This window comes from Ipomoea triloba, chromosome 1 (genome assembly GCF_003576645.1).
Source record: "Ipomoea triloba cultivar NCNSP0323 chromosome 1, ASM357664v1".
NCBI classification, from domain to species: domain Eukaryota; kingdom Viridiplantae; phylum Streptophyta; class Magnoliopsida; order Solanales; family Convolvulaceae; genus Ipomoea; species Ipomoea triloba.
Window position 1 is genome coordinate 31,023,032 of NC_044916.1, and position 16,087 is coordinate 31,039,118.

At 33.0% G+C, this 16,087-nt stretch overlaps 2 protein-coding genes across 3 annotated transcripts; one reads left to right on the top strand and one right to left on the bottom strand.

The window, feature by feature from the left end:
• Nucleotides 1-1,178: 1,178 nt before the first annotated feature.
• LOC116012368 (eukaryotic translation initiation factor 5A-5-like) lies at nt 1,179-8,439 on the bottom strand. The gene is made up of 5 exons (XM_031251894.1): nt 8,326-8,439; nt 1,970-2,092; nt 1,812-1,868; nt 1,678-1,732; nt 1,179-1,486 (listed from the first exon to the last, which is right to left on the bottom strand). Exons 1-5 carry the CDS (start codon nt 8,437-8,439, stop codon nt 1,362-1,364), a joined length of 474 nt encoding a protein of 157 aa, XP_031107754.1. The 3' UTR covers nt 1,179-1,361.
• A 3,341-nt stretch (nt 8,440-11,780) lies between these two features.
• LOC116018074 lies at nt 11,781-15,198 on the top strand. Of its 2 annotated transcripts, none has more exons than XM_031258599.1 (11): nt 11,781-11,909; nt 12,677-12,738; nt 12,828-13,155; nt 13,237-13,320; nt 13,410-13,496; nt 13,605-13,740; nt 13,843-14,005; nt 14,107-14,235; nt 14,403-14,597; nt 14,682-14,804; nt 14,931-15,198. In XM_031258599.1, exons 3-11 carry the CDS (start codon nt 12,915-12,917, stop codon nt 15,036-15,038), a joined length of 1,266 nt encoding a protein of 421 aa, XP_031114459.1. In that variant the 5' UTR covers nt 11,781-11,909; nt 12,677-12,738; nt 12,828-12,914; the 3' UTR covers nt 15,039-15,198. The 2 variants fall into 2 exon arrangements, with proteins under 2 accessions (XP_031114459.1, XP_031114460.1); XM_031258600.1 differs by lacking the exon at nt 11,781-11,909 and adding an exon at nt 11,974-12,115.
• The last annotated feature ends 889 nt before the right edge of the window (nt 15,199-16,087 follow it).

The window sequence follows — 16,087 nt, forward strand, 5'->3', positions numbered from 1 at the left end:
ACCAGGTTGATGAAATGGCCTTCGTATATTAGTTGAGAGTTATTATCGTATAGTGCTAGAAGAAACAGAAAAAAAAACGATGGAACTAGATGATTTGTTCCTCGTTATTCTTCTTTCTTCTCTCTCGATGACAGTCAACAGCTGAGATTAACATGTGAGAAATTCCGCTCTTGTCAGAATTTACTGTGGCTTCCCATGATACAACTGGTGGTATGGTTACCAAAATATCTGAAGCTGCAAGACTGGGAATCGATGTATACATTGTTAAGGTAAAAAACAGGGTTTGCTTTGACATAACGAGGAAATGAACTCCCTTTCATTATTTTACTTGAAGTAGGCGTTTGAGTTCTCCGAAAATTGGATGGATTATGCAGGTGGGAACTGAACACTCGCTCCAGGCCCTTGATGGGAGCCTGAGAGGCGAAATTCCTAGCGATTGGCGCGGAACAGCAATTCGACTTGTAAGATAGAAGACCTTATGTGGAAAACAAGTTGTGAAATGTGAGGGACTGGGATGGATTCCTTTATACCATAGTTGCTTGGATATATCACAGTCCACAGACTAAAAATTTTCTTTTCCCATTCAGGATGTCTACAAAATTGAAATCTTCTAATATTTCAAAGAGTTATTGTTATTTTGATCTCACGAGTTTGATGTCATTCTTATCTTATAAAAACTAACACTATAGTTAGACTTTTTTTTCCCTCACTTGTGAAGTTAGTGAGAATCAACTGATTAGACCAATCAACTACGAATCAAAATAGCATTTTGAAAATCAACTGATTAGACCAATCAACTATCTCAATAAGCTACGGAGTATTTTATTAAGAGTTCTACTATATGGACTCACCTCCTAAATTTTTACTCTTTAATGTGACGGACATTAATAAGTTATAAAAGTTGAGAATGAAAAATGAGAATATATATACTACGTATTATTTTCCTTTTATCAAACACTAATTTTAGTTGTTTGACCAAGCCAAACAATTGAAAATAATTATTCAATCATTTTCCAAACACTCTCATAATCTTTTATAATCATTAAAACTCCGTAACCAAGAAAAGAAAAACAAAACCAAATATATTTTTAAAATATAATAAATCAAACATTATAAATTTAACATGTGAAGTCACTGGATGTATACAGATAATTGTTGCAGTTAGGCTTTTTTCCCCGGACCAAATTCTAAAAATGACTCAATTGAAAGCGAAATACAATAAGTTTACAACCAGACACAACACAGAACGACATTCCAAACTTGCCTAACTATTTTTGGAGTTATTCAAATAAAGAGAAATTTGGGACAACAAATTTTGCAACAAGTTGGTTCAGAGTGTCTAAACTTGACACTGAAATAATCTAACTCTTGGGCCCAATATCCTTGAGAGCACAGATCTGCTCTTCTACCATGACAGACATCACACTCACAACTAGGTCCTTGCCGTCAGCAAATCCATCCTTGATCTGGCATAATTCAGTGAAAACTTGAATAAGTGCAGTGCAATGAACATAAAAACAAGTCTTCAGGTATTTTTTTCTTTTTATGTGATAAAACCGACAATATTTTTAAAAACCATAGTGGCAAGTATGTCAGACAGACTAGGAAAACTCCTGAAGCATATATGATCCAAATTAGGAAACTTCGTGTGCCCAGTAAAAAGTAAAATACACTGACCTGTTGGAAGCTTGAGGTCATCCTTAGTGTTGCCATTCTCAGTTAGCAGACTCACCTGCAATAGTTTCCAGATTAATAATATATTACATTCACAAAAACAGCATAATGAACTTAGCAAGGGAGTTGCAACATACAAATCCATCTTCAGAGATGTCAATGAGCTGGTAATCTGTGCGGTTAACATGGGGAACCTGCAATTATGAAATACAATTAGAAAATAATACAGACTGCAACAAGCCTGAACATCTCAAAGGAAAACAGCATACTCAAAAGACAAAAGCAGATGGCATACATCACAGTTGTGTGAAGATGGAACAATATCTTCAAGCTTCTTTCCAGTGAAAATGTCAATTCCAACAAAGTGGCATTTAGCATGCCCATGCTTGCCAGTCTTGGAGGTTGAAACTTCCACAACCTATTCCCCCAAAGTCAAATATTAGGACAGAACTAAAATCAAGTAATTATTGAATAGATATCTTACATTGTGGAACTATATATACAAGTCAAAATACAAGGGATAAAGCCAAATTGAACAAAAGAAACCACACTCTGCACTCAAACACTTAGATGGCCAGATTATCCATAAATGCAAATACTTTGATGCAACCACACTGTTAATCAAGCACATAATTAGTTAGCATAATGATTTTTCATCTATCCATGAAGAATTCTTTGGAGGAAAGTAAACAGCAAAAGTTGCAATGTTCAGAAGCTAAGCCCTGGAACAATTTTAACAAATTCCAATACTTATAAAGCAGACGCAAATTCCAGACAGGTCCTATCAACACCATAGCAAGTGATCAGCCTTAAATATACACTGTCACAATCTACTACTGCATTTAATATTCAGACCTAAGCTATGCAGATGCTACTAAACAGCAAGAAAAAATGGCAAAAGTACTAAACATATATACTCCGTAGCGGTGAATCTCGGGCTTAGATTCCTTAGGCGGTGAATGTTTGAAAACCCAATTTTTTTAAGTCCAACCAACAGAAGCATCATTACATACTCTAAAAGTCACTGACTCTTTAAAAAACAGAGAAATTCGCAATTATTACCTTAAAATATGAGCTAGGTAAACTCACTATTACGTAATAACCTACCAGAGGTAAATATATTAAGAAAACTACGTACGACGAATGAGAGGGAAAAATCACCAAACTCTTGGTCTGAATATGTTATGCTATCACTAAATTCACTTCCACATTAACAACTTTCGCCTAATGTTTTCCAACCATTTCAAATTAATATTTTGCCTAAACACTACACATAGACAAATTATTGTGTAGACCATAGTCTATACAGTGTTGCGTGAACCATAACAAAATGTACATTTTTAATATACTACAAATATATTATCTATGTACTGAATGTATATTATACAAAATAATATACTTTCAGTACTCAAATACTGAACTTTCTCTGAATATAATGTGCCTTTTTAATATATTAAAAATACATTATTTATGTATTAAATGTACATTTGAGACTCTCAACTTTTCTGAACAAATTGAAGATGATAGCCCAGAAAACTTGGCCCAACCGTATTTCAAGGGCAAATTATACCGTGCACCACGGTGCACACAGCAATGTGCACCACGTACGTAAATGACGTCGTTTTGAGCATTGTAAACTAACCGTCCTTTTTTTTGGAAATCATGTTTCCCGTTTCGGCCGGTTTGTGTATTTATGTTAATATTCTGTGTATTCTAAGTAACCGTTCTGTGTATTCCAGGCAATCATTCTGTGTATTCTAGGCAACCGTTCTGTGTATTCATGTTAGTAACACATGTTGTGATGTGTTTGTGCCTTCGAATGTTTAGGAGGATCAGTTTTGTGTATTTTGTGTCAATATTCTGTGTATTCATGTTATTAACACAAGTTGTGATGTGTTTGTGCATTCGAATGTTAGGAGGATGAGTTCTGTGTATTTTGTGTCAATATTCTGTGTATTCATGTTATTAACACAAGTTGTGATGTGTTTGTGCATTCGAATGTTAGGAGGATGAGTTCTGTGTATTTTGTGTCAAAATTCTTCTGTGTATTCTAGATAATCGTTCTGTGTATTTCAGGCAATCATTCTGTGTATTCTAGGCAACCGTTCTGTGTATTCATGTTAGTAACACATGTTATGATGTGTTTGTGCATTCGAATGTTTAGGAGGATGAGTTCTGTGTATTTTGTGTCAATATTCTGTGTATTCATGTTATTAACACAGGTTGTGATGTGTTTGTGCATTCGAATGTTAGGAGGATGAGTTCTGTGTATTTTGTGTCAATATTCTGTGTATTCTAGGCAAACGTTCTGTGTATTCTAGATAATGATTATGCGTATTATAGATAATGAATTCCCTGGAGTCATTCACGTCCGCATCTACTAACATCGAAACGACGTCGTTTCGAGTGCACATTGCTATGTGCACCGTGGTGCACGATATAACGATTGTATTTCAAGACACTCTGAATTGCGTTGAACAAGATAATTGAAGTTTATAATAAATATATAACGGCCCAAAGGTATATTCAATTACACCATGTTTCTGTGCAGTCAAATAATTAATATAAGAATGTAATGGTAGAAAATTCAAAGATTCCAGCCAATTACAGCTCAAGCATAGACCTCCTTGAAAACAAAGTGAGATAATGAATATATAATATATTATGTATTGTAATATTACTTACTAAAAAAATGTCTAATACAATGATATGATGATGAAAATGACCCAGTACAATTAACAAACTGAGATTAAATATCCTCCATACAAAGTACGAGAATTACTTTCATTATGTATCCATTTCTTAATCTCATGCCAAAGAAGTCTCTATTACATTCTTAATATTCTATACCGGCCTGCACAAATACGTGAAATGCATTTCAACTATTGTAATTTCAATCATTATTGCATGGACCATGATCCACACAGCTGTGTGGACCATCATTATTGCATGGACCATGATCCACACAGCTGTGTGGACCAAAAATAAAAAGTACATTATTTTTGTACTGAAGATACATTATATTTATACTGTAAGTACATTATTTTAGGATACATTATTTTTGTACTGAAGGTACATTATTTGATATATACTATCAAATAATGTACCTACAGTACAAAAATAATGTACCTTCAGTATAAGAATAATGTACTTTTTATTTTTGGTCCACACAGCTGTGTGGACCATTGTCCATGCAATAATTTGCCTTGTAATTTGTACGCCTACGGCAAATTATTCTGTGGACTCAGGTCCAAAATACGCAATTTACATATTGAATATTCACAATTTGAATTGTGAACATTCAGTATGTAAATTCTGATGGGACCTAGGTCTATGGTATAATTATTGGTACACCAACCGTGATTTATATAGCGTTTGGCTCAAAAATAAAAATAAAAAGAATAAGAATAAATTACATAAGGAATGAAATAGAGAGGGAATAAAATAGAAATATTATTTTATTATTTGGTTTAAGGAATTACATCACAAATTATATTTAAATATTTAGTTGATTAAAGAATAAAAAATGAGCCAAAGGCCTTGTGGTCTAGTGACACCCGGTTTGCACTCTTACATGAAAGGGAGTGGCTTTGAGCCTCAGTGGAGGTTACTGTTGACTCTTTTTGTGCTTCAGCTGAATGTTATAGTTTTGGTGCACCCTAATGCATATATTAAGGTTTTTGCTTGAGTAGTGGATTTATCTATTGACAATTTTGTAAAGTTTATTGGTTAAGTAATAATAATTTTGTATATTATTCATTGACCAAATTAATTATTTTTTATTTGTTTAATCTTTTTAGAATTTTCTTATTATTCTTAAATCTATTTTTTTTTGTTCAATACTACGTAGTACTTTTAATAAAAAAAATTAAATATATAAATTTTATATATTAATATTAAATTTAATATTATATAAAATTAAATTATAAATAATTTTAATTAAACATTATTAATTGAATCAAAAACATGAGAGAAAGAGAGAGAGTATAGACTAAATAGATAATAAACAAATAACCCAGTGGGGTAGCTCAAGTGGCAAGTGAGCTCTCTTTGTGGGGGAAATTTCGGGAGAACCCGGGTTCAATTCCCATAAGTGACGATTCCCCTTGGGCACAAATGAATAAAGATGTCTACAATTCAGTGGGTAGACGATTCCCCTTGGGCACAAATGAATAAAGATGTCTACAATTCAGTGGGTAGCTCGGACGGAGAGAAAGACGTAAAAAGTTTATAATGATATTTAGTATAATTAGATATATTGATTGATACTAGTGTTAATTGTATTAAGAATAATCTCAATGGTGTTAGTTTTTTGTTCATCAAAAAAGATAAGGGAGGACAAAAGAAAAGTTTCATCTAATGAAACCAAAAGAAAGATTTCATTAGAAACCCCAAAGTAAGGTTTTATCTTAAATCAAAAGTAAGGTTTCAAACCTGCCACTTTCATTGAAAGATAAAATATATTGGTGCAAGCAGTAAAATAGTAGGAAATTTTTGAATTGTTGCATTGATAGTTTGCAGTTATTTAAGGTCTTTTACCTCTCACTGCTCAAAACATTAAATTTCATACACCATCTAGAGAGTTGGGTAGGACCATAGGAGTGAGGGAAAAATTACTAAGAAAAGCAAGCAGATTCAGGCAACAACAAATACCAATTATGGTTGGAGATTAGATCATATATATTTCATGTTATTTAATCTCATAGAGAAAAAAAAAACCAACAACATTTAAAAACAAATATTTTATTAACGCACCAGTTGGTCACTGTTAGTGCGCGTGATGCACACCAACGAATATCATTTTTATATCTTTTTACAGGGCTACAAAAAATCATTTCCTACTATATACATTTTCTTCTTTCTATTCCTTTTACATATGTCAAAAAAACTCAAGAAAAACAATGTTGTGGATGCTCTAAGAGCAATTATACTTTTTTTTTTTTAAATTGTAACGAATATTATCGTCAACACTGATACTAATGATATTCAATACAATTAGACATATATACATAATTATTACACTTAATATTATCTGCACTATTGTAAATTTTATATTATATACGTAGTCACATCCATGGATATACAATATAAAATGGATGTTAATTGAATGGTTCTACTTAACTAATAAGTTGTTACACATTATTTTCAAAAAATATTCTTGTTTGAATATTGTAATGTATGGACTATCTTTATAGATGCATTTCCTTAAATAATCACACATATTATTGGTGAAGAGACAAGGACATTTATTAGATGTCTTCCATTAGCCACTGCATTTGGAGGTTCACGGTTAGACATACATTGAGATTCCCAGCATGAATATTTTAGGTGGAGTGGGTGTAGTCTTCTCATCCATTGTGCCGTGTGGACCGATCAAATTCAAGAATATTTTTGGTTGTATGCCACCAAAACCGCAATTAATTTTGAAATACCAACGCAAAATCTTTGACTCACATCCTATACACATTTCTTTTTTTTAATAAATTATGTTAGAGACCTTTAAAACTGTTATTTTTTATTAATCAGTCTCTAACCTATGTAGATTTCTTTCATTTCTCATTAATCCTGAGTGATTGATTGTAGTTTTTTGCATTATTGTGAGATTCGATAAAATTACATGGATTAAACAATTTTACCGTTTACGTGACAATAAAACTAGTTGTATTCATTGGTTGTCATGAATCATCAAATTTCACATTAAAAAAAAAAAACTTATATTGTCACATAGATGGTGAAGAAAATTTTAGTTTTTTAAATTATTAGCTTGGTCTTGTGAGATTAATCCGAATTTAATTTGAATTAGACTCCATGACTTTTGAATTGTACTTTAGAGTAACATAACACAGACATAATATTAATATATTTCTTTTCATTACAGTTAAAACTTAAAAGAAAATAAAATTGATTACTTGCCTTACTACGGCAATACCTACCGTACCATAAAAATGAATATTATATTGTTAGTCTAAATTTTCAGATACAAATTGGAATTCTGTATCAATAAGATGAAGAAAGAGGAAAAGAAAACCAAACAATTCAAACTTCGTAACTAATGTTTAAACTATATAAAAATTTAGCATCATCATTTAATTGAATGGTATGTTTTATTTCAATTAAAATTTTAATTAAAGAACATATTTCATCTCAACTAAAATTATAAACTAATAACAGTTGGATTAGACACTTATAATTACTATATTATATGCTCAATAGATTCAAGTGTTATAATATTTTTATTATAAAAATAAAAGTTCTTGAACTTGCATTGTGATCTCAAAATTAAATGATGAGATCGAACAATTATATTTTAAGTCTTTTAGGATTTTTTTCTAAATCCATTTGTTTTCCTTTGTTCTCTTAACATAAAAATTAAAATATTACTCCGTATTTTTTTAAAAAAAATACTCATTATATTTACAATGTACTATTTGTTCTATACTTTTTCAAACATTCACCGCCTAACGAATCTAAGCCCACACCACCAGGGTTCAAACCTATGACCACCTGTTTAAAATAGTAACCAATATGTCATCACATTACGTAGTAGTTGACAAGAATAATGTTAAACTTTTTAAGTATAAGGTTATATATATATATATATATATATATATATATATATATATATATATATACGCGCGCGTACGTACGTACCTGAAGTTTGTGGTTTGATATCTCTAAGGATACCCATATACAAAAGGATGGCCATGATTGATAGCTAGATCCAATTAACTCTACGTCATCAAACTTAATTAAAGTTACTGTCATTATCTTAATCTAAAGTCACCCAACCTACTACTTGCCAGTTGCCAGTATATAATTTAGAGGTATATAAGTTTCTTTTGCTTTCACGTAATTAGATACTTTTTTAAAGTGATCACTATATACACACACACACATATTTAATATACACAATAAATATAATTAAAACTCTCTGTATTATGAATACCGAATACGATCATTCTAGAAATTCTTATAATTACTGTTCTCTATTCATTACTTCTTGGCATGTCATTCAATACGGGAGTGATTAATAAAGTATATAGTATTTGTGGAGGTGAAAAGCATTTTCCTCATAAATATATCAATATTATTATAACATTCATGCATTAGTAACAATTAACTAGAAACCAATTATAACAATTCGTGATCAATAAATAGGAACCTAATTAAACACCATACATTTTTGATTGGTAGAAATGAAACCCTAAATGGTTAAAGATAAATACAAAATAATAATTATTCACACACATAAAAAGTTTAAATTGTTAATTGATACAGACACTTCAATACTAATATAATCAAGTGCACCGTATTTCTCTTACCATTAAATCAATAAAATGAGAGATTGATTGGACATATTCGGTAAGATACATACTTGTATGGAACCATATATATAATCACTTTGTACCTAATTCTTCAACTATTTCCTCAAAGATGAGAGAAAATGCCAAGATTTGAATAAACTTTTGATTGTAATATAATTTTCTTTTCTCAATTGGTTGGTATATAAATTTTTAAAAAGGGTATAATTAGGGTCCATATTGCGGCGCAACATCTGGGGTAGGGCAAAGGCAAGGGCTCGACCACTCAACAAAAAGGTGAATGTAACGACAGGCCTCAAATCAAAGTATGGAACCAAACATCACCTCCCTAATTAATGATTGAGTTGCATTCAAAAGTGGGTGTTTTGCCATAACAATGAACAATCCCACCAACCTAATAAATTCAATTTAAAATATTGTCTGCACTGCCTAATCCTCATTAAATTTTAAATAATTTCGAAAGCAAGACTTGTTGTTTGCTTGCTTGCTGTATAATAGCCTTCACCAAATGGAGCAATCATTGATCTGTTGGGTTTATCTTAATGGTGGGTCTTTAGGTGGTCTATCTTGTCTACCTATTGCACTTAAAATTTTAGAAGTTCTTGGTACACTTGAATTGAATTGGGTATGCTTAGTTATTTTAATTTTTGGTTGTCAATTTTATATACATCACTTAATAATTGTGTCACAATATTGTCTTTCTTTTAGTGATGAAGAAAATTTGTAATCACTATCCTAGAGTGTGCACTGATAAATTCCGTATTGTGACCCTAGTGTCATTGAAGTTGACCGGCTCAAATCAATAAGGTCAATAAACCGCTCATACTGGTGGTCAAATTTGTAACCTCGCGGTTACCAAGTCAAGAAATTAACTAACTTAGTTGGGTTGCCCCATATTGTGTTTTTAATCATTAATAATTATATTGTCTGTTGTCTCAATATTTCTTAGACCATCTTCACCACTAAATTAAAGGCGTGTGGATTTTAATTAGGAGTGGTATTATTATTATTATTATTATTATTATTATTATTATTATTATTATATCCGCAGGTTTGCTAATTGCTAGGCTTGCAAAATTAATTAACCTAGAAAATAGGATTTTATCAGGTTTTCTTTTACCACTTTTGTCTTTTTCTTCTTTTTTTTTTTTATAAAATAATAAATTTAAACGTTATTATTATTCTTGGGAAAGGCTACAGTGATGATTGACACCATATCTCTTGTATGAAAAATACTACTTGGACTCTCAAGTTCTACTCCCTACTTTTACTCCCTTACACAAAAGTTTGATGTTGACATTTTCTTTGGGACCTACAAAATGAAGATAACAATATCATTTCTTGCCTATGTAAGGGAGTAAAAGTGAGAGAGTATAAAATGAGAATCCATGTAATAGAACTCCTCTTGTATTTAGTGTAAAGTCTTAAAATTTTGAAAAGAGAGTGAGTTTGTATAAAGAGTACAGTTGTCGTGCCCATCAACATGATAGAATTTTTTTTTTATTATTATTATATTATATTTCAAAAGCAAATTGGAATTGTATGAATATACATAAAATAGTGGTAAATTGCATTTATGATAATACGGAGTGTGATAGTAAGAGTATCCTCAATATCACTAGTTTTTAAGATTCAAGTAGAAAAGCTAAGGGAAGAAAAAAAAAAAAAAAGAAGCAATAAATGGAAGTGGTCACCAGTTGGTGGTCACTCTCAACACGCCCAATGGGTTCCGAGTATGTGAGTAAACCCTCGCCCTGTGATAGCTGACCGGCTCAAACCCAGGTGGCAGACGGTTTCGAACTCAGGACCTCACGGCCGCGAGCGTCTTGGTCTTGCCACTCAGGCTGCCCTTACGGGCACGCTATATATATATATATATATATATATATATATATATATATAAAGTGGGGCTCACATATGTGTAGTAAGAGTCTGCTCAAGATATCTCGTGATAAACATTCATGAACATATTTATTCAATTACCAACCAATGAATTTGTAATCAAGTGTCATGTAGTGACTCTCTCAAATAAGAGGTTATGAGATCGAATTTTAGTGAGGGCGGCATTAACTTTTTGTGTCTCAATCGGTTAAAAAAGTATGTAATAGCGTGAGTGAGACTAAGAAAAATATTCAATTAACATATTTAACCTTCTTGTGAATATTACGGTAACACGGTATTACTCCGATACACCATCATTTGTTTCCATTTTGGCTTCTCCAGTTTTTATTTGCATTAAATGCATGACACGTGCGGCATGCTTGTGACATGCCGAGATCTCGGTCATCTTAAATCTAATTTTTTTTTATAAGTGGGTGCTATAATTATTAGTATTACTATATTATTATCATTGTTATCACTTATCAGTACAAACACAACGTTTAAAGATGATGTGTCACCCTTGCCAATCTCCCAACACTAAAAACCCGAAACTTTAATATAAAATTTTCCATTCTTTGTCGCTAAAAGGCTATATTTCTCATCCCACACCCTAAACTACCAAATTATGAAATAATAAATTACGATATTCAATTATTTATTAGGCAAAAATTACAGTATCTGATATTTATAAAAAGTCTTTTACACTTTTCTTCCCTCAAAAAAAAAAAATCTTTTACACTGAGACTACTAGAGTGCGATATTATATCTTGTCTATAATATGATATTCCAAAACTAACTGAGCTAATCATACCAAAAATTTGTCCATTCAAGTCTTGGTCTTGTGCCAATTTTAGGATAAGAATTTGGAGTTGGTTTTGGTAGGACTATATATACATACATTAGGCTTCTTTGGGTTTGGCTGAAACTCTTGACTTTGTAATTTTGCACGCATACAAAAACCAGACAACAACACAAAACTCTTGAACCATTCATTATACAGCTCAGCTCACCGTGGTCCATTTCTCTTCTCAGGTATCTCTTTCTTCTTCTTCTTCTTCTTTCACCTGTTATTAACTTGTTTATGGAGTTTGTTTTTGCTGGGGTTTTATCATTTGCTTTGGTTCTCATTCTGTGATTGGTTTTCTGCCATAAAGTCTCCACCTTTGTGGCTCTGTTTTCTGCCAAGATAGCTCGCATTGATTATGATTTGACCTTGGCTTCTAGGCTGTCACTGCATGGTAAAAGTGACACCTAAACTGAACTTCTGTTCTTTTGTGTTGCCCTCACAGATAGTTCTATTTGTTAACATTCCCAGAAATGTGTGTGGGTGTGTGTGTCTGAATCTGATTCTTTGATCTGAGGTTGGAGTTCTAGGTAAAATGTTTTAGTTAGATTCTGTCATTTTTGTTGGTTCTGGTTTTTCTGATTCAGACTCATGAGTAAACTATTGATGGCCATGTTTTTAACTTTTTTTTCATGTTGTTTGACTATTTGTTCTGTAGTATTAATTTAACTAAGACTTTAAAAGTCTTTTTTTTCCCTTGTTCATATTGAGATATTTCTCCATCCCCTCTGTTCATGAGAGCCCCAAAGTCTTACAACTCAGGCTATTCATTTGATTTTTACTGTCTGCTTTTTTGGGTGGTTTTTCTTTTTCTTTTAGTTCAGTTTTATTATTCAATTAAAGTAGGCTTTGAACTTTGGGAGTCTAAAATTATCATGTGCCAGTTTGTGAATACTGAGAATTTGGTTGTTCCATATTTGTTTGGCTTTTCTTGAATCACCCTTGATTGTTGCAGAGTTGAAAAGCTGCTGTGATGTGTTGATCTCAGCATCTCAATCTCCTTTTATGACATTCAAGGTAACTAATGATTTGTGTTGATAATTGAATTGCAATCAAGACACATAATTAAGGAAAACATCAAATCTTTTGTGTGTGAAAATGTTCAGGTGTAGGCATTTGTGGGATGCTCCTGTGATCTGACAGTTTTTGGAGGAAGGCAGTTTTTTTTTTGTCTTTGGGGATTCCTAGGAAACATGGGCGGCTGTGTTTCAAACCCGACCAAGAAGATCAAATCACACAGAGTGCCCTTCCCAAAGTGTCGAAGGTTTCGCAGGAAGAGGCCTTGCAGTGTGTCCGTTGCACCAATAGAACAGTTTTCTGGTGTGGGGAATTACGGGAGAGATTTCGATGCAGACGAGTTTGTCTCGATCGAGAATGAAGAATGGATGGTGACAAACCGGAGACGAGCTAACCTCAGCCAAGTTGATTCTAGTGGTATATATAATTCTCGAGATTATTGCAGGCTGATAAATTTTGAAGCATATGCCTAAATTAAAATTGATTTCTTCGTTGTAGGGGTGTGTCAAGAGGAAGCCTGGTTCGATTCGAATAGTTTCCTCGAGTCTGATTCAGATGAAGACTATTGCAGTGTTCATGGAGGTATATAATTAGATGTTCCCCGGTTTTGGTTCCATTGTGCCATGATAATATCGAGTTGCATTTTCAAATTGCTGTGATGTTTGTACCAGACTTTTGTCTTTCGTTGGGCAACACAGCCGGGAGTGTACTAGCAAACCAAATGGCTATGTGCGAGGGAGATAGAATCACTGAACTTTGTAAGTAGAGATTCCGAGGAATATATACTTACTTGATTGATCAATCCCCCCTCTGCAATTGGTATCTGGTGCTTTTCAAAAACACTAAACGAACGGGCATAAAAACAGGTACATCTAAAAGATTGTTGTGTCGTCCAAGGGCAGGACAGATCATTCCATGTTCTAAGGACGAGAAACTAGCTCAAGGGTGTTGGATTCCAGTTTCGCCTTCTGTCTTTAAACTCCGGGGAGAGACTTACTTCAGGTACGCGATTATCTTCATCTTTTGCGGCTTTCCTGAGTATCTAACTTTCATTTGGGAGTGTCACTAACACTAACGATGTAACATTTCTATTTCTCGATGCAGAGATAAGAGGAAAAGCCCTGCACCCAACTGTTGCCCTTATGTTCCTTTCGGTGTTGATCTATTCGCTTGCTCCCAGAAGATATCTCACATTGCTCAGCATCTTCAATTGCCTACTGTAGAGCCACACGATAAAGTTCCACCGCTTCTGATCATTAATATACAGGTATGCTTATCTGAATTTAATCGGTTTAAACTTTAAATCAAACAACGTAACTACTTATTTCTAAGACTAGTCAAGTAATGTTTCTTGATTAATTCTACCAGCTACCAACATATCCCGCTTCCCTGTTCCTTGGAGACGGGGATGGGGAAGGAACGAGCCTCGTCTTGTATTTCCAATTATCAGAGAACTTCGAGAAAGAGACTTCGCCACAATTTCAAGACAGCATAAAGGTTCTTTTAATGATTTCGATCTTTAACATTGGCATTATCCTTTTCTATGAACTGCAATATGTGATGTTAATTCTTTTTCTTTATTTTTTAATTTGAGTACATTTTTCTTTATTTAATTGCCCTATTTGTCACCAACAATCTGTGGATTAACCTGATTTTTTCTTCAGAGACTTGTGATGGATGAGGTGGAAACCGTCAAGGGTTTTGCAAAAGAATCAGCGGTGCCATACCGGGAGAGACTAAAAATTTTGGTGGGCGTCGTGAATCATGAAGAACTCCGCCTGAATTCTGCAGAGAAGAAGCTTTTGCATGCCTACAACAATAAGCCAGTACTTTCACGTCCCCAGCACGCTTTCTATAAGGTACATTTATTTTTATTACAACACGATAAGCATTCGTTATCACAGTGTGTACTAAAACGAACTTTGCAATGCTCTTATTCTCAGGGTCCAAACTATTTTGAAATCGACCTGGATGTTCATCGTTTCAGCTACATTTCTAGGAAAGGGCTTGATGCATTCCGGGAGAGGTTGAAACACGGGATACTTGATTTAGGATTAACGATCCAGGTATATACTTCATTTCTTCGCTCATAAACATTTTTTCTCAAGCAAATTAGGCAATATTGTTCTATGAAGCTAAGAGAAAACATAAGATTAGATTTATACTTTCCATTTTTGTTTTGGACAATGTAGGCTCAGAAGGCTGAGGAACTGCCAGAGAAAGTTCTGTGCAACATTCGACTAAACAAGATTGATTTTGTAAATCATGGGCAGATACCTCAATTTGTAATACCTGTATAACTCAACTCAGGTGGAAGAGAATTTAGGGTTTATTATTGAATTCTTAAGCCACAAGAAATTCCTTGACCAGTAAAAGGTGACAGTTGTGGAATTCCAGATGTGGTGGTCTATTGGAGATGATGATTAATAAAATTATTGTTGCCTTAGCTTGTTCATCAAATTTTCTTTAGCCCAATTCTGCAATACAATTATTAGTGGCATTTAAGTGTTTGTATAATTGTACTTTTGTCTTTTGACTGCAAGTATAATAACCCCACTATTGACATTTGAAATCTACCCTCTCCATAATTCCATGTTTCCTTGCAAATTATATCATTTTCCTAACATTCATGATTCAAAAATTTCAAAATAGTCAAAAAGAGGTAGGATAGTAAGAGATTTTGACTTTTTAGCGGCCGAATAATTGTTAAACAATTATTTACAATTATTTCAAATTAAGGGTGTGTTTGAAAATCAGAAATCAGAAAAATATTTTCTTTTTCTCAAAAAATAAAATTTTTTGATTCATTTTCTGAGAATGAGTATAATTGTATCAAACCTTAACAATTTTGAGCGAATAGCAGTGCATTCAAAACAAACATGTTTATACAAGCAATTCAAGGGGTATCTCTTAAAAAAAGTAAAATCAATATTATTTATTAAAAAATACTGGTTTCATAATGTATTTAAAAAAAAAAAGTTTAGAAGCCGAAAATCGGCTACTAATAAGTTTATGACGGAAACTTCTCTGGTTTTTGTATCTTTCTGGCTGTGACTTTCATTCTCACAGTTGGAAACCATCTCCGGTGGTCGATGTTCATCAAATTAGCCACCGTAGATTAAAAAAAAAAAAAAGGAGAAATGCCTTGCTAGTTGATTGAAGACGAAAATGAAGAAGGTTTGAAAGAAAGAAGAAAATGAATAAGAGATTTGACAGAAGAAAATGGAGAAGGTTTGAGAGAAAGAAGAGATTTGTGAGAAGAAAATGAAGACTAGTCGTGTACTTGTATAGCTCTAGAAAATGACTCGGTTGTTATGCCATAGACCGGGTCCACCTTGCAAGGTCAAGG

Excerpts from the sequence above, each read along its gene's own strand:
- LOC116012368 (XM_031251894.1), bottom strand. The coding sequence starts at position 8,439 with ATGACAGTAACTTTAATTAAGTTTGATGACGTAGAGTTAATTGGATCT. Across the intron at positions 2,093-8,325 it reads TATCAAACCACAAACTTCAG|GTTGTGGAAGTTTCAACCTC; the intron begins GTACGTACGTAC and ends TTGGGGGAATAG. Across the intron at positions 1,487-1,677 it reads TGACCTCAAGCTTCCAACAG|TTTTCACTGAATTATGCCAG; the intron begins GTCAGTGTATTT and ends CACTTATTCAAG.
- LOC116018074 (XM_031258599.1), top strand. The coding sequence starts at position 12,915 with ATGGGCGGCTGTGTTTCAAACCCGACCAAGAAGATCAAATCACACAGA. Across the intron at positions 13,321-13,409 it reads CTATTGCAGTGTTCATGGAG|ACTTTTGTCTTTCGTTGGGC; the intron begins GTATATAATTAG and ends TGTTTGTACCAG. Across the intron at positions 14,236-14,402 it reads AATTTCAAGACAGCATAAAG|AGACTTGTGATGGATGAGGT; the intron begins GTTCTTTTAATG and ends TTTTTTCTTCAG.